Here is an 18,998-nt window from a genome sequence, read left to right as displayed (position 1 = left end):
TATATGGTACTTTTTAAGACTGTAGTAAATTACTTTTGTCTATAGAGTTTTAGTGCTGCTGTTTTTCTTCATTTGTAGTTATAAAATTTAAGACTGTCATTCTCCTGCTTTGAATATAATGGATCAAATGAAAATAATGGAAATAATAGGTGAAGAATTGAGACTTATAAATGCTGATTTTACGACATAATTTTTAGTGAGTCAGCACTAATAATACTTCTACAATCGGTCTTTCTAGCTCCCAGCTTCAACACTACACAACTAAGAAAAGGTTAAGCATATCAACCTGAATGTAAAAGAAGAAAAATTACTATAAGTGGTTTTATAAAATAAAAGCAGTATTTCTTATAGAATAAAAGCAGTATATTTTTTCAAGATCTTTCTATTCTTCGTATCTTTCAGCTTTTTCATTAGTGTTCTTGTCTTGTTCTCAAATCAGTGTTTGATGAAATATAAACACATAAAGGCATGCTAAAAACAAATGAATTTTCAAGAAGCTGGCTTTTGTGTTTTATAAGCAGTACATGCTGTTTGTTGGAAATATCATTGGCCTATAAATTGGTAGATTAATATCTTGTGTGTAGTTTATCAAAGTTTTTTCAGCAGTGCAGTAATTACTTGCTTTCTACAGTCTACTTTCCTAGTTTCCATTTTTTTCTTACACTCTCTTAAAAATGCAGATAGCAGTTAGTGTAATTAAAGATAAACACATAATGTTGTCTAAGACTTCAGTTTGTCTTCTGTAACTCAATATCATAGTTCTTTACCTTTTGTATGTCACGTAGTGCTTAAATATGTCCTTTCAATATTTCCAGTTTTGGGTTTTTTAGGCATTGAATAGATGAAGTTATGCTATGCCAATATGAGCAGTAAAAGACAAATACACCAATATCTCTGCAAAGAACTTGATCTGCTCTCATTCCTCCTGAAAATAATTTCAGATATTTCAGTTGGATTTAGTCCCAATTGCTAAAAAAAAAAAAAAAAAAGGTGCATCATTAGTCATTTATTTCAAGTGTAAAATGAAAATAGTAAGACTTTTTAAGGGCAATTCTATACCAGTTTAGTGGTAGGACGTGTACAATCATAATAACAGAAAATCTACTGTGAAGAGAAAACAAACTATTAATGTGTAACTTGTTTAATTTCACAATGATTTTTTAAAGGAAATGCCAGTAAGCTTAGAAAATTGAAAAACACTAAAGAGCAGTAAACATTATCTTAAACCTCCGTGGTAAATAGCCAGTGCAGTTGGCCTGTGAATGAACCTAGGGGGTAACGGGAAAATATTTAATGGGAATGTTTGACCAAAGCTGTGTCTGGCATTCCTTTTCATCATACCACACAAACCTTTTTTCACCTTTTCTTTCAAGTTTTCATGGGAAAACCCATTACTGTTTCAGAGCTGCTGGAGTGAAACCTTGTGGTTTTACTAATGGTCTGAGTAGTGTCTGCTGTTGTGGCTAATACAGAATATTAATTTGCTTTTCATTCCATGTATTAGCCTTTTTTTTTTTTTTTTTTTTTAATCTGTGGCTAAACTAGTGCCTATATTGTTGTGTCCACTATTGAATACCATCCCACCATGTAGGCATTGGATCTTCGTGGAACTCAAGCTTCTTGGATAAATAGCAATACTTTTTGAAGAAAAACTAAATAAATGTCAGAAGTGCTGCAGGCCATGGGCTCTGTCTCTGACCAGTAGCAGTGTGCCAGCAGGAGGAGGTGTGAACAGGGCAAATACACAATGATGCTTCTCTGACTATCCTCTTCTGCCTCCGGTGATCTGTGACTTAGAGATACCTTGATGCAGACATAGGAATTTTACAATTAATAGCACTCAGTGGATTTTTCTTCCATGAGTATATCAAGGAGTGAAATTACCCATGTTGCAGGTTACTGGCAGGGTCATTAACCTACTGCAAATTAGATCAAAACTCAGGGGTGGGAGCTCCTGCCTCTCCCATTCTCATAAGTAAGCTGATGCTCTGCGTGCAGTACTTCAGCCTTACTCTGGCTCAGTTTGTACTGTGACCATAGTTGTGTATGCTGATCTGTACAGAATTCCTCTCTTTTTAACAAGAACCAAACTTTAAAAAAGCCTGTTATGCATGTGCAGCTTTTTCATAGTTTTTCTGCCTCTGTTTCTTCCATCTTGACAGTATTAACTGTGAACGGTCCTTTTGCTCTCACCTCAAATATCCACAAGAGAATGTTTATATTAAACTTTATCAATTTGAGCATTTGAGTCTTATTTTATGTGAAAGACTTACAATTGCATGCAGAATGTTTCTTCACTCCATTTAGATGGATGAGGAGACTTAAACAGATGTCAGGAAATACAACTGCCAGAAGAGGGGTACAAAGTATGTGCACAGAAACTCAGAGGCCATTTCCCTTTCCTTTCCTCACATAGTACGAGAGGCAGGAAGACCTGTAGCTGCTTTGGGATGGGGTCTCATCTTTTGGGATGGGGTCTCATCTTTTGGGCTGTCTGCAACTACACTCTTTTTCTGGAATGGAAGGGAGATTTCATTGTCAGATGCAAGTCAGGAAGGGTTTACTTCAAATTCTTGGTTTGGTTATGCAAGTATGAGATCTTCATGGGAACCAGTTATAAATACCTAGTGTATGGGAAACAGAGTTGGGTACAGAACATTTCCCCCAATGTCAATTTAATTTAAAATAGCTGTGATAGCCACTTGAATCACTCTCACATGTCTATCATTCGTTTGGCTAGTTCAAACAGATCACCCAGTAGTTATCCTTATTACAGACAAGATTGATTTTGGCAGCAGTTAGAGCAGTCATTTTCCCCATATGGAAAGGAGAAGTAGTACACCCTGTTACCGCCAAGGAAGAGGGGCCACTGAAAAAGGAAAGAAAAAAAATTGTACAATTACAGAAATTGCTATTTTTAAATGAAAAAGTAAGTAATAATTTAATTTAAAAATGAGCCAAGATGATGAGGTTGTGTACATTATAAAATGAGATGTGCAAGTTTTTAAAATATCCTGCAGGTTTTTGTAGATAAGTGACAATCCAAAAATGTAGATTTATGGTTGGTTTGGGAAACCTGTTTCTGTTAGGAGGATTCTTCAATATTTTCTTAGTTTCTCAAATATAAGCAAAAGTTAAATTATTAAATACTTCTCAAAATACCTCTAAGGGATGTTTCAGGAAGGTCTTCTGAGACAAGCTATAAATAAAGCTTCTTTTTAGATTAAAGAGTGAAAAGGAAAGAAGGAGTAAGGAATATGAAACTTCCAGCATCCTTTATGCACAGTTGATACAGGATGGCAGTGTTTCTTTCTTTGACCTCAAACGATATCATTTACTATTTATAAGGTGCAGTAATATTGTAAAGGGCTTTTCCACTGTGGCCCATTTCACTAAGATTTAAAGCTTTTGATTTTAAGAAAAATAAATTCTTTTAACTTCTGGAAGAGATCATCGTGCAACTTCTGTGGGGTTTTTTTTAAGCCATTTATTTTCTTTGAAAGGAAAATCCACATTTTCCACAATAAGGAAGTAAAGACAATATTTAAGGTCCAGAAAATTTTTGTACTGATTAAAGTAAAAAAACAAAATCTAGTATAAAAGGTGAATCACAGAAATGTGTTTTTATAGTGAGGTAACTTGTCAGTTTTTATTCTATGCTTTCATATATATATAAAGACAACGTGGTCCTTCCCTTTGTATATCTTTAAGCAGCATGTACTTTGTTTTAGGGGAACTGTCACTAGAGGTTTGAAGTATGCAAGAGAATTAAACTGTGCAGGTTTCCTCACTGTAACAGGGAGTCAGGGTTGTACGCGAAGGTTGTCTGCCTTAGTTTTCTGATATATTGTGATGAAAGTGTGGCTGTAATTTTAACAGAGCAGGTGCTTGAAAATGCCCTACCTTGCAATTACAAGGAAAACAGTTTGCCACCTTGATTAAGTCACTTCTATTCATTGAAAAAGGGAAGTGGTCTTCAGGGGCTCAATTCACTTCTAAGAATATATTTTATAGCTGAACCTTAAAAGGTAAGTGATACAGCATGGCTATCCATATGTTCTATATTGAGATCCTGCTTTAAATTATTGGCTTCTGAAAATGTTTTTAGGCTATTTCTGGTTTCTACATAGAAAATTGTAAATTTTATCCATTTCTGGTCCCTTTTATATTGAATATTTCCACACATTTTCTAAGTCATGTTTCACAAGGGAAAAACGTTAGTGTTGTTTCCTCTACTACTGTATTCTCATGAGTATTTTAAATCTAATGATAGCAGGTCACTGCATTCTGGATATTCCCTAACCTCCCACCTTATTTATTGTAGTTGGCTCTTTTCCTTGGAAGGGCTCCAGGGGAATCTCAAACCTGAAGATTTTTGCAATCGGGGTTTAAAGTAGATTTTTAATATAATATTAGTATATTTTTATTGTGTGAGCAGCCTTTTTTTTGGATCAGAGCATGCATAGTGTCAACATATGAGTGTTAACCATCTTTTTGCTTAAAAGAAGAAACAAAGTGGAAGCAAACTGGTAGCATTTGTTGTTCAGCTTCGTAGACATTTGGAAATGGTATAGTCCTAAATCTGTTCATTAATCCTTTTTTTTAATAAAAAACACAGCAGTTTTGCAAGAGTTACTCAGTCTGCGTTTTTTCCCCTCCTCTGGTCGGTGGGTGCATCCAGGAGGCAGACCAGCCTTTCCCAGATACAGCAGCATGGCAAGCCAAGTCGTTGGCTTTGGGATCACTACTGTGCTGTAAGACACCAGCAAAAAGAGATTACGGAGTGTGCGGATGGAATTAATGTTGTCTCTGAGCAGCATTATCTTTCTATGATTCTTAAGGTAGAACTTTTGTTGTTCTTGGAGGGGAGCAGATGGTTAACATAGCTGATGTTTCATGCAGGTCTTCTGTGGAGAAATCGAGGAAAGGCCTATCTATATAAAAGCCTTTCCTTGCTATTCTAACTTTATTGGTTGAGTTTACTTTCTATTCTGCATGTCAGCCATCATTATTAACCATCCTTGATTATTATGTAGAAATAGTGGTAGTTCTGCTGGCAAGATTGCCATTGGCTTCAGGTTAGAATACTGAGTTTCTGAATATTTTTTTTCCTATAAATTACAGTTGCATAGAATAGGAGAGAAAATATCTCTTTGTACATTTTGGGAAAACTGTGCTGAAATGTTTGCTTAAAGCTCTCTTAGCCCTGTTTCTGAAAGGGAGGAAATAAGTGTTTCCTTTTGAAGCTTTGAGATCTTGAAAACAGGTAGGAGTCACTCTGCTGCCTGTAAGTTAGAATGCTTATGGGCCTTTCCTGCAGCCCAGCATCATGAGGTTGTTAGTATGTTCTGAGGCATTTTCCTCTCTTTTAACAAGTAGTATATGCATTCTTGCTGACCTGTATTTCATAAGCAGTTGCAGAGAAGTTTTCAATCTGTGAAAACTGTGAGCCACTTCAAACATGCCCATAAAGATTTGTACAAAGACCAGATTTGTATCCCCTGTACAGCAGTCTAAGTACCTGAAGTTTCTAAAGGGTTCCACACCTTCATTATAAAATCAAAAAGCTTGAAAGCCACTGCTTAAATATCTTTCCTATTTACAGAAATTTTTTTAAAGCGTCAGTAGCCAAACAAGGATGGGGAGCACTCGTTGAAACATTTTGTGGTAGTGGGAAGCTGTCTTTAACTGTTAGCCTCCAAATATTTTAATGTTTTATTAAAGACATAGAATCCTTTGAAATAAGTACATTTTTTTTCTGAAATAACTTTGTACATTTCCTTTCTCTTCTGGGAATATGTATCACTGAAGTCAGATGGACTTAATGTTGTGCAAGTTCCAGAACTATAGAAGATTAAGCTGGAAGGCACGCTGAGATTTGATGCCTCACTCCAGCAGAAGCTTGAAATTGCTTACCCCTCTCAGATATGAAGATAATATAATACAACTATAGGCTTAGGTAACAGGTAATGATAAATTGAAAGGTAATTACTGTTTCTTAAAAAAAGATACTAAGCAGTCAGGTTTCCTAGGTAGTATTGCTTAATTATGTTTTAAGCTCTTACGTGTTTAAAAGATATTGCATTGCACAAGCAGTTCTTCACCATGAATATGTAGGGTTTTACAGGAGGAAAGACAGAATAAATATTCTAAATGAACTGCATGCATATTTGCCCAGATTTTGACAGACTGAGATTTTTTTCAGAAATGTTGGAATTTGTAAATAGTTAAGATAAATATTCAGTTCAGTCAGAAAAGCCCCATTTGGCCACTTCTGTGGTGACCTGTCCTTACAGAGTCCACGACCATGGTCAAAATGACATTTCACACGTTCACTATCTTCCCTGCTGACATGCCGCTTATCTGCCTGTCTGGACAGCCAACTGCAGCAAGTCCAAGCAGCGCTGTTCAAACAGAACCCATCACATACCGTCACGGCCACTGAAGCAAAGCTTGCACATAGGAAAGAGAGAAGGTTTGTTTAAGCTTTTCTTTTCCTAACCGAAAATATTTTCTTAGAGCAGCAGCTCTTGCTGTCACTTTTTTATTGTATAGCTTCAGAACAGATTCTGAAGGAATTATTTATTAGATTGTAGTTTAGGACAGTGGTAAGCAGTAAGGGCGAACACAGGCTGGATTTGTTTCTGTTTTATCCCCATTCACTTTTTAAGTATCTCCAGAGCTAGACTTGATCTTGCAAGCTAAGGTTCTAAAGATTTGTTGGACAGTTTTAGGAGTTTGTATCTGCTGTATTCTTTCTGCACTAGGAGTATTTAATTTGGCTTCCAGGATCCTTTATCCTTGAACTGGAGAGTTTTATGTAAGTAGCACAACATGCTGTAATATAGATCCTTGTTAGTTTTCTGTTTTTCTTACATAGTTATTTTGGCCATTGTAGGCTGTGGGGATTCACCTGACCAAATATAGATGTCTAGAGCTGATCCAGTCACCCTAGGCTCCTTTTCTAATCAGCAGAGAAAAATAAACACATCCAGACTGTGATTTTATCTCATCCAAAAATAGATATCTAAAATAGGTTAGATAAAGGCCACTGTAAAATGCTTATTTTTCTTGGTTAACTATAAAGGGAGGTGAAAGGTTGTAGGCATTTAAAGAGTAGACCTCTAAAGATTAGAGGTGTAGACATCTTAAGTTTAGTGAGATAAGTCCCACCTAAGATCTCCACTTCCCTCCATTGATGTTTATTCTGCCCTGCTAAAGCACTGGGACGTTTCATCTCTTGTGCTCTGACTTCACTAATAGCAAAGTAGAAGACAGTGCATTACTTTTGCACTTGTTCCTATTGATTTAAGGATTTATGACAGTAGGCAATTTAAAAATAAATTCAGTTTACTGCCACTCTATGAAAGGATTGTGCTAGCTGAGAGTCAAGACTATGCTCTCTTTCTTGCACCTAATTTCCAAACATAACTGTCAAAACATCAGCGACTTCACTTTAGGATTACAGAACTTTATCTAAATTTTAACAAACTTTTTTTTAAATCAGTGGAAACATCACATGAAGGAAACATGAATGTACTTCAAAACCCCATGAATTCTTGCTTCAACAGTTAGACGTGTGAAACCCTAGGATTAGCATGTTCCATTTCCATTTTCACTATTTATCTGGAATTAGCAGTATTTTTTTCTAACAGTAATTTTCAAGGAAATCACTTCTGCTTTTTCGAGTTTACAAGTGGGTTGTTGGCATTACACTCGCCACAGACAGGGTATGAATATTAGCTGTATGTCAGCATCATTTAGTAGAGATTTCCACCTTCTCAGGGTAGTTTTCTGTAGGTGTGGAAGTAGATAGATGCATCTTCTCCATTTATCAGATTCGTTTGTCTGTACTTTCATTTAAGCAGTTTTCACTAATAGCCGTGGGAGCAGATATTAATTTAGTGAACTTAGCCTAAAAGTGTGATAGCTGCAGATAACTAAGCAATCAATTCTGGCATTTTGGAGCAAATATATAAGCAGGCTGAGAGTTGAGAACTATCAGAGAACAGTGAAAGGCTGTATGTGAGGTAAAGAGAAAGAAAAATTCAAAAGGGTTATTCCAACAGTGCATGACTGATATGGAAACGTGTTTTTCTTTCCTCTTCCCTGCATGGCAGGAGGAGCTTTACTAATGAACTTGAAAAAGCTGATACATTATCATGCATTATCTGAAAATACACTTCACATGAAATGTTCATTTTCAAAGACAAATGTGAGGTATTTAACCTTAAAACTTAACTGTCTTTAGGGAGAAGGGGTTGTTTCCGAAGAAAACAATGCCTGATTGAGAAGCAGTAAGACCTCCTGAAGGAGGGAAGAGAAATTAAAACATCATTGTAAAATATGGCCCCTCTAATTTACTTTTCAATTTGCAGTAGCAAGGAAAGAATATAGCCTCATTGACCTAAGTACTGCAGAAGTGTATGGTGATTCGTATTTATGTCAGAAATACGAAAGTCCTTGGAATTCTTTGAGAAATGGTGAAACTTGATATCATGCCAATCTTGCAGCAAACTATGACCTCTGTATTCCATTATATCAGTATATGCATACACACGTTCATGTCTGTTTAATAAAATTTTGCTAACAACAAAAGATTGGCTGTTATCTTAGGGTTTGTATACATATAAAGGTAGTTACATTTTGTTGGATATCAGTCAGAGTTTCAACTGAAATGCAAAAAAAAAGAAATCAATGCTTTTGTACAGCTTCAGCTCACAGTCATGTAAAATGTTAGTATAGGAATACAAGAAGCCAATGATGGAGGGAAACCTTAATTTTTCGTAGCTTTCTTGCTGCAGAGTGAAAGAGGATAGAGGTAATACTTTCAAGAGACATTCTTTATATACATTCTCCTTATTTTGTTACATAATGGGCAAACTTATGTCTTGGTAGATTCAAAAGATACTAGTGAGATTAAGTGAGTGCTCAGGCTCTGGAATGTGGCAGAAAAATATTTTAGGCCTAAGAATTAATGTTTATATGAAGGCTATACATACTCTATAATATGTAGGAACTAGGAATGCTTGCTGTATTTGCCCAGGTTTTTTTCTTGGTATGCTTTATGTATGTTTTCCGTAGTGCATCCCCTCTGAAGCTTCGCACAACCCTCATAACCTCTGCCAGATCCTCTTCCTAATGCAAAACATCTCTAACCCTTCCTAGTCCCTCTTACTAGAATTTATTAACCTTTCCTCACCATGCTGCCTCCAACCTGTACTGACCCCCCCGAGACTGCTCTTCCCATCCTGGATCTGCTCTACCCATGCTGTAAAACTGAATGTTTTTTCCTGAAGCACGGGCCAGGGAACTGAATTCTGCCTTCACTGCTGCAGTCTTGAGCTAACTCTATAAGCAAAGATCCAGGAGAATTCTTTCAATCCTTGACATCAGTCTGTAGTTTTATGACCTTACTAGCTTCATGGTTTCATTTTAGGGGTAAATTTTCCATTCCTATGCCACAAATCATTTTAATCTTTTCTTGCTGACCTTGTAAAATGCCCCCTCAGCATTGTTTACTCCTGTCAGGGTGTTACCCAAGGGCTCTGGACAGTTTCAGTTGAGGTAATTAACTTTTGTTTGCTGAGAAATCTGCTTCAGTTATTCTTCACTTTGCCTGTTAAACACAGAGGTATATTTCTAGGCCAGAATAAATGTCCTATTCTGTGTTACAGAAAATTATATTTCAGGCTTCAGTTTCTCATTTAGAGGCACTGCTGTTAAATCCCATCAAAGCACTGTTACGTGCATAGTACCAGCAAAGCCATTTATGTAGTTGCCTAGTGAGCTAACTCAGATGGAGAATAACCTAACAGAAAGACTATTTGGTGTAGTTTGTTTACCTGCAGCAACAGCTCTGCTTATATGATACAAAGGGAAACACACAGGTGAGAAGGGACTGTTAGGGGTGAGACTATTTACGAACCACCCCAGAATTGCGCATGGGCTGGGACTGCACGTGTCTCAGAAGAGATGCAGGTGGAATAGCACACAAAGGAATAGTGATATCATCACTTTTGCCTGCCACCTTTCTACGTATTTATGAGTTTTAAGATTTAAGATTACCACTTATTATTAAAGTTTTGAGTTATTATAGGTAAAATTTTCTGAAACTGGAGTTTATTTTAAAAGAACTAAGAGTCTGAAGCGAGTATAGTGCTTACTTTAAAAATAAAGTTAAAATTATGTATTGTTCAGGTAATTCATATTTTCTGTTTAAAACAATAGAACAGCAACTTTAGAAAACGTTACGGCTAGTTTCAAGAACAATCAGTAATATGTTCTTATTTTAGTAGGCAGTTGTTTAAGAAGATAAACATTTTCATCCAGATTGCAAAAAAAGATGTCTTTATAATTGTGTAGATATTTTTTTTTAATTGACTTTCAGCTTAAGTAAGTATTAGAAGACAATGTTGCCTGAAAATAATTACAAAGGCCTACTATCAATAACACCCACTGAATCTGTTCTAACCTCTTTCACAGTGACAGTGAAGAAGGTAAATTTGGAGTGTTTCTCTTTCAGTTAACATTTTTAATATTTACCCTGCCTGACTTCACAAAAATATTTTCACAATCTTTTCCCAGTATTTCCCAATGCAGGCTACCGTGTTTGTGTATGCAGTAGACACTGCCAAAGGCTTTTCAGATTGATTTCACTTGAAGCTTTTGCAACAGCAAAATTGTTTTTAAATTGTTACTAGTAATTGTCTTTTTTAAGTACTGTAGTTTCAGATCTTACGGTCACGAAGCTGGCCACATCAGTTCCGTGGATAAAATTATTTTCAGGATTTTTATGACAGGCTTCCAGGACTTCATGCTGTCCAAAACATCCACCCATTACATAAACCTTTTTTTTAAATGTTGATGTTTTTTATGTGATTATATATTCTGCATTTTATCATTCTTATTTGTTATAATAAGACATTATTTTTCATTTGCAAAGCTGAGATATGACCTGGAATTTTTTGGATTTCAGAATCTACATAGATTTGTCTTGTTTCAGCTTTAAAGGCTGTTAGAAACAGGTTAAGTCTTTCTGTATTGAATGTTTGAATCTAGAATTAGTCAGCTGAAGTTTTTTGTTGTTGTTCCATTATTCTTATTTGCTGAGTCTTGAAGCTGTCATGCACAGGATTTCCTTACAACCAGTACTTACGGTTAGTCAAGTCTTTCGTGCCAGGTTTCCATAAAGCAATGTTAGGCAATTTAAGTCCCTGCTCTTTTACTTCTTTTACCAAGCATGACACCACCTTGGTAAGTGGAGTGAGAGCTTGGAGTTTGCTCTTACCTGCTGAGGTTATTGATTCCAGCCTAAGCTTCTGTCTTGGGACAATTAAAACTGAAGTACCACCTTGTTTGTTTTGGGTAACATTGCAGAGCACAACCTTAAAAGGGTTTGTGGAATGGCAAATCCCCTTTCCATCTCAGAGAGACAGAAAGTGGCAGCAAGAAGCCCATGGGCATTTGCATCAGGCAAAAAAGAGCATTGCCAGCAGGTCAAGGGAGGCCATTATTCCCCTCCACACAGCCCTGGTGTAGCACATCTGTGGTGCTGGGTCCACTTCTGAGCTCCCAGTACAAGACAGAGATGAACATATTAGAGTGAGTCCAGTGAAGGACTGCGAAGGTGATGATTAAAGGCTTGGAGTATCTGGCACAGAAGGAAAGGCTGAGAGAGCTAGGATCGCTCAGCCTGGAGAAGAGGAGGCTTACTGCGAACCTTATGTATAAATACTTGAAGAGGGACAGAAGGGTGAAGCAGGTAAAGCAAAGCTCAGTGGTGCCCAGTGACAGGACAAGAAGCAATAGGCACAAAACTAATTACAGGAAATTCCACTTAAACATAAGAAAATGGTTTGGGTTTGCTTTGGTTTTTCTGTGGTGGGAGTGGTCATACATTGAAACAGGTTCCCCAGAGGGGCTGTAGCATCTCCATCCTTGGAAATATTCAAAAGGAAACTGGACAATGTCCCGAGCTACCTGTAGTAGTTGACCATGCTTGGAGCAGGGAGGGTGAATTAGATTATCTTCAGAGCTCTCTTCCAACTGCAACCATTCTGTAATTGTGTAAAATTCAGTATCAGTAGGTGGGTATCTACCTATGTGCATAGGTAGGCCAAGCCAGGAAAACACTTATTTTCCTGGAGAGCTGGGAGGTCGGACCTTCTTTGAGCTGGAATTTGATGTTTAGCATTTCCAGTGATAAAGATTTCTACCTGATTTACTCTAAGTGTAAACCGTAGGAAAGTTAGAGGCACTGAAGGATAAATACTCTTTAGGAATTAATTATTTTTGCATGATAAAGATTCCCCTTTACTCCTCACTCCCAATATTAAGAGCTAGTCTACAAAGATCCCTTTGTTGTATAGTTGTTTAGAATTTTGATTTCTTTAGGATTAATTGATTGGGAAAAATTATTAGGATTTAGTTCAGGAATTCAGTATTTTAGTCTTTTTGAAGTATTGCCCTTTTCTAAAATAATCTGAACATCTACATAAGTAGTTTTTATTATTTCTTGTGAAGTAGGTTTATATGCCAGTGGATTAATAAAATTACTTGCATGTTCAGAGCTTGTATTTGTTTAGTTTTTAACAAATTATATTCTGGGGATGTTTTACGGTTTCAGAAGATTTATAGGGCTGCATTTAATGGCAGTTTCTTTTGCCTGCTCTGGAGCACGTGCCGTGGTGGTTTTAAGTGTGCTGTGCATGTTTGACAAGTTAGAAATTTAGCAATTCCCATCAGTGCTGAGCCACGCTGTCTCAGTCTTTGTTTTTGTTGGCTGGTATCCAGTACCATGCTATAAAATACATTTAGTTGACAGTAGAAAGTGGAGAACCACATTAACTACAAAGTTTAAAAAGGCTGGCTAAACACATGCAATAAATATTAATAAAAGAAAAGGCCACCCACCTTTGACCTTCAATACTTGTTATTAGCTTTGTGTGTTTTAGAGTTACTGGAGCATTTTGAGCATTACATAACAGTAGCTAAGATTCTCTTACTTAAATCAAACAACTTACTAGCAACCCTGTATTGCTTATTTTGGTCACTTGTAGCAGTGATCATGGACATAATGCATTATCAAAAAAATTCTGCTTTGTACTTCAGAGTTACCTGTAAAAGGATTGTTGTCCTTTAGTTGTCTTGTAATAAGCAAGCCAGGTTTATTTGTACCTGTAAGTAAATGGGAAGGTATAATGTTATATGTATATCAATGTAAAAAGAGGATGTTTTACAGAGGAACCTTGTAAAGAATGGTCGGTTGATTCATGTAAGCTCATCTCACTCAATTTTTGTTCTTAAACAAGAACACAAAGCAGAAAAACAACTCAGAAGAGAGTCATCCATAATCTTGTAGTAGAATGAATTTCTGATTCCTGATGGCTGAATGGACTTCAGAATTTTTTCAATATTTTTTATGTTATGTGCCTCATAACATTAAAAAAAATGCTATCTAGACCAAACCAGAAATAGTATGGAATACAAAATGCAAAGTGATTCAGGAGTTGCTAGAGCTGATACATAAATAACCATTCTCTTCCAGATTAGATGGTTGTCATCTCCCAAGGTATAGGGCTATATTATACCCCTAATTATATTTTTAACTTTTCCTGTGTTTCTTCTGTTAAGACATAAGTGGTTCCAATTTTGTGAATTTCATGTGCTTATTATGTAAAAGAAAAAGTACACATATAGATACTTCAGTGATAGATGGATGATAGTGTTTGAATATTGAATTGTTAGTTCACTTTGAGAAGAGTCTACTCTTGACTTTTGAAAGGAGAAGTAGTAAGCTTGGTGGAAGAAAAGAGGCTAGAAAAATGAGCATTGTTCAGCGAAATACTAACAGGATGATGCATCTTTCTAGCTCTGGATACATAGGTAACACAAACACTGTTAAGACCTGTCTTCAGTCTGGGACAGTATCCCTTTAAAGAGTTACTATCTCTCAAAAATAGATACTTTTTTCCTCTCAATTAGTCAGATGCACATACAGGTTTTGTGTTTAAGATGTGTTGTCCTTCATGGCAGATTGGGCCCACTTCTTTGGCTCACTCGAGTCAGAGGCTCAAGTCTTGCAGAGTTTCTGTGCTGGCCTGCTGAATCAGACTGAATACAGTAATCACATGGAGATTCAAAGTCACATGGAGAACCACGCTGTGTGCTTTAAAGAACAATACTCTTAATGTCTGAAAATGAGTTTCTCCACTGACCAGATGGGTGACAGAGCTGTGAGACATTGGCTTCAAATACCAAGTTCTTCTGGGTGTTGTGGGGAAGACAGAACCGAGACTGAAAATCAGCTGCTCTTCCGTTTCTGCAGTCAGCAAGTGAAAGGTCAGCGCTGTGTGAGAAGAAGGGAAAAACAGATAAAGTAAAGAACAGGGTGGAAGAATTAAGAATTAAAAATAAAAATGCAAAAGTCATGAAGGCCTGCCTTTTGCTATATCTGAAGCACTTCATTGTTCTCCTTCAAATCCCCCTTTAACTTTCCATTTCCATTATGCCCACGAAGACCCAGGAGCAGTCACTGGTTATCACACTACCACCAGTCTGTACTTCCTTCTCTGCCTACATCCATGTGTTGTCACTCCTTTTACATTGTATTCTGCTCTGGAGAGGAACTTTTATTCATTCACATATTTGCATATTCGTTCATGTGCCTAAGCTTGTTCCTGCTGCAGTGTGACTTTGATCCACTGTTTGACAATATGAATATTAATTCTAAGATCTAGATGAATGACCAACTAACTATCAATGTGTTGCTTTATTTCAGAGTGTTGTGCGTTGCCTTTGGCATCCCAAGCTGAACCAGATCATGGTTGGTACAGGAAATGGTTTGGCCAAAGTGTACTATGATCCTGTCAAAAGCCAGAGGTACGTGATCATGATTAATGATTAGGAATATCTTTTTTTCTCCCAAATTTAGCCTGATTCTGGGGTTCTGTGATTATACTAGGAAATGAGGAAAAACTGATTTAGTAACATTTGTTTTGCAAAGTTTTACTTATTTAGTAAAAGTGGAAAGAAAAAAAAACAAAACAGTTTGTTTCTGAAAAGTGGCACATTTTCCTCTGGTGTAATATGCTGCCTGTGCTACCTGAATTTACAAAATCTTTCATTTTTTCATTGCATGAAGTCTGGAGTAAGAATAACCAACCTTTCATCTGATCTCTTGGAGGTTGCTGATATGGTGTTAATAAAAGGATATTTATTGTATTTAGTCATATTTTTTATGTCTTTTTTTTTTTTTTTTCCTGAAGTAAAAATCTTGTTTAGAAGCATTAGCTTAAATTTCCGTGTCTGTGAAGTAATACTGGAAGACCCAATTTGAGAGGGGGCAAACCAAGGAAGCACATTCCCATCTTTCTGCTAGTCTTCTCCCCTACCCCCACCTGTCTTGTGTGGATTTTGCCTGTACATCTAATGGAAAGGTGGTAGTGATCCATCATAAGATGACTTGTCAGCCTGGAATGAAAAGAAGAGGACTTAACTGGTCTATAAATACTTCTTTTGCAATTAATCTGCTTTTACTCTCTGGATTGGCTGAAGAACTGGGGCATACTTCCTTCCTGTGAGCAGAGGGGAAATGTACACTTATCTATACTGAGTGGTGTGAATAAGATGTTATTCCCCTATATGCACTCTTCTTTGTTTCACTGGCATCCAAAAACATACTGTGTTACAGTTCACAGTTTCTAGATACTTACTGTAACCTAGACACTTGGATGTGAAGGTAAACTCTGGTTTACAGAAACAGGTTTTATTTTTCTGGTCTTTGTCAATTTAGAGAACAAGAGAGTTGGTCACCATTGTTTGGACCCCTCTCCAGAGGGCAGCCTGAGTCTCCAAGGCACAAACCACAAGAGCCCTAGCTCAAGTTTTATGCCCAGTTTGTTTCCTGGTACTTACCATGAGGGGGGGAAATACCACCAGTTTAAATCAGTCTTGCTGCAGCCAGGCTTATGCAGTCTTTCCTGCTGCAGTGTTCCAGACACCTCTGGTTAGATAACTGCCACCTCTGCTGCTTAGGAAGAGTACTAGGAGCAAATCATTGCCCATGTTTGGAGAGGAGCGCTTTCAATGTGCACGCTACAAGTACTGTGGACAAATGAAGTGTGAAATGAATCTTCCACCCTTATTTCCACGTGTCATATAAACTGCTCTGTAACAGAAACACTAATCTCTCTACCCTCCTTCACATGTGCATGGACAGGCAAAGATACACACATTCATGAATATTTAAAGTGCTACATAATTTTGTTGAGACTATGTCTTGAATAAAAAATGGTTTCTGTTTGATATAAACAGACCAATGGAACTGCTGTGTGTTTCCTCCTAGGGGAGCAAAATTATGCGTGGTCAAAACAAAACGAAAAGAGAGACAAGCAGAGACTCTTACACAGGATTACATTATAACACGTAAGGAATTTAAACATATCTTTATAGCAGCATCCTTAGCTCTTTCTCAGGTTTGAAAATATTTGCAGATCGTTTAGCTTTGTATTTTCCCCTCTAAAAAGTTGCAGTATATCATTAAGTATTGATAATTGGTGTGAGATGTTTGTGCTTTTTTGTAGGCTTGCACAACCAGAAAGGTTTATATTCTGTATGCTCTGTAAAGTTATTAATAATGGTTGGTTTCTAGATTCAGATGCAACTGAAAGCCTGAAAGGACAACTGCCTTAAAACCAAACCAAAATAAAACAAAACAAAAACCTCCAAAATTTTTGAGCTTTCTTAAATCTTCAGTTTTGAATAACTAAATTGGTGAGTGTAGATGGTTTTACGAAGTGTTTTGAACCACTTGGGAACGTTAACAGTACCAGTGGCAAAATCAGACATTATAGATAGGTCTTGAAAAAATTCCAAATGATTTTTCAAAATTTGCCCAGGGTTATATGGGGTTTCTATAGCTTAAATATCTCTCTGGCCTCAGGACTATACTTTTATAAGACCTTATGTTCATATTAAGGCTCACTGATGCATAATCGTTGTCACTGTTACTATAAAATGTTTAGTGATCTGCCTTTTCCCAAGGGCAAATTTTACAAGGGGATGAGGGGATTGACTGAGAGATTTTGGCCCTCCCCATTAGCATTGCCCTGTGTAGTGTTTCCTCATGTGAAATGAGAACAGTCACACAGTTGTGCTGTCCTGTTTCTTTTCATTCTCTTCCAGTTTCATGGTGTTTGGATTCAGCTGTGTTTTCCAGTAGTCTTGGAAATAGCTAAAACCATTTCTGTAGAACCAAGTAGTTGTTTGGCAGCATAATAAAGAAAAAGGAAGTTTAGAATGAGAAAGTCTGGGCAGTCTTGGTAACCAGGCCCATATCAAGACACTTTGGTTCTGGGTTCCCATCTCAGGTCCTTTCCAGCCACAGCTGTCTCCTACTTACCTCACTGCTGGAGATGTCCAGCTCCAGGTTTTGAGTAGCTGTGGGTAAAGTAGCAGCTGGCAAAGATCAGGGATATTTATCTCCTTTGGGAGCTCTTCTCAATCCATCCTTACTACAGCCTTGACTATATCAGCACATGGTCTATTATCTAAATACTTTGTGGGCACTTTTTTTAGTGTTTATACTGTACAGAGCTTTTGTGATTTTTGAAAAACTTTCTGCTTAAAATCCAATGGAACTTGTGTATGCAGTGACATTTATAAATGCCATTCAAAGATTTGGGTCCCAATTGTGCAAAGTTTCAGATTTTTATCACTGAGGTTTAGCCGTTTAACTGTTTCTTCCACATCATTTTGAGACTAAATAAGGATGCTTGCATATAACGGGTTGTAAGGATTTGCTCTGCAAATTTTTAAGTTTGTTGCATCTTTTAGAAACTTTCCAGAGGTTAGATGTCTGTCTTTTAAGCTTACAGATAGAACTGGAAACAACTGAAGATCTCAGAAATCCTTTTGCAAAGTGAACTCACCCCTTTTTCCTTCTCCTTGTCCTCTTTTGTGTTTTTCTCTCTTTCTTTTTTTTCTTTTTCCTTCCAACTTCTAGCTGCTCTTTAATCTCAGGAATGCTGTTTTGAGGGATTAGGTGTTACTTTTAAAACAGGAATATGCAGTCGAGGTATTCTTCCAACCTTGATTAATCTCCTAATTTAAGAAAGAACATGATTGTGACTTCATATGCATAAACATTAAATTTTGGATCATTGAAGGGATTCCACCCCTCTCTGTTTCAGATCCAAGGCTGCATCTGGGGTTTTGTCATGCTCTTAGAATATTAGAAAGCTGTAGAAACATGGAAAGTTCAGGAAAGAGCAACCAGTTGGTCACAATGCTAATGTTGAGAACTGAATGACAGAGGAATAAATTAAATATGCATGAACTGTGCAAACAGTATTTCAGATGAAAGGCTTCTGCCTGAAGGAACCCTGGAAATCTGGCTGCTTTCATCTTCGAAAAATTTAGCAGAAAGAAGCCCTCTAAAGTATACCTCAGTAAACCACTGCTTAGATACAGAAAAACTGGGAGGCTGCTTCTGCCACCTTTTCCATTGCAAGGAAGAATCCTAGTCTTTGTAATTAAAACCTTAAAAAGAAAATGGAATTTCTAACATTACTTTCTCTCCACACTGTGACCTTTCAGCCCATGCACTTCCAATGTTCCGAGAACCACGACAGCGAAGCACAAGGAAACAGCTGGAGAAGGACAGACTGGACCCCATGAAGTCTCACAAACCTGAACCTCCAGTAGCAGGACCAGGTAATCTAGGCATAATCATTTCAGACTGTCATATGCCAAAGGGACGATCATGCTTGGGTCCTACACTCATTCAGATTTGCATTCAAACTGTTTTGGGTGGCAACTCTACTATATATGTACGGGCAGTATCCAGCAACTGTAAGATGCTGGCCTTTGATTGGAGTGCTTGCCTGGAATAAATCAATAATCACAATGTCTTACTTTAATTTATATGATCAGTAAAACACTTAGGTGAATGCAACTCTAAATTAGACTCTTCCTATAGTATTAAATAACTTCTT

At 37.1% G+C, this 18,998-nt stretch overlaps 1 protein-coding gene across 2 annotated transcripts in view; it reads left to right on the top strand.

Annotated features, from left to right (window-relative positions):
- WDR70 (WD repeat domain 70) overlaps positions 1 to 18,998 on the top strand; it is a 141,129-nt gene that overhangs the window by 112,223 nt on the left and 9,908 nt on the right. Inside the window, exons 14-17 of one of the 2 annotated variants that reach the window (XR_007505003.1) lie at positions 14,223 to 14,343; positions 14,783 to 14,883; positions 16,349 to 16,428; positions 18,601 to 18,659. Coding sequence is in view for 1 of the 2 variants with exons in the window: in XM_049794329.1 (XP_049650286.1) it covers positions 14,783 to 14,883; positions 16,349 to 16,428; positions 18,601 to 18,717 (298 nt within the window). In the remaining variant the exon portion in view is untranslated. Of the gene's footprint in view, positions 1 to 14,222; positions 14,344 to 14,782; positions 14,884 to 16,348; positions 16,429 to 18,600; positions 18,718 to 18,998 lie in introns of those variants that run through there. The other variant, XM_049794329.1, reaches the window with a different exon arrangement.

This window comes from Accipiter gentilis, chromosome Z (genome assembly GCF_929443795.1).
Source record: "Accipiter gentilis chromosome Z, bAccGen1.1, whole genome shotgun sequence".
Taxonomy (NCBI): domain Eukaryota; kingdom Metazoa; phylum Chordata; class Aves; order Accipitriformes; family Accipitridae; genus Astur; species Astur gentilis.
Note: the sequence above shows the minus strand (reverse complement) of the source record. Positions and strands in the feature narration are given on the sequence as shown.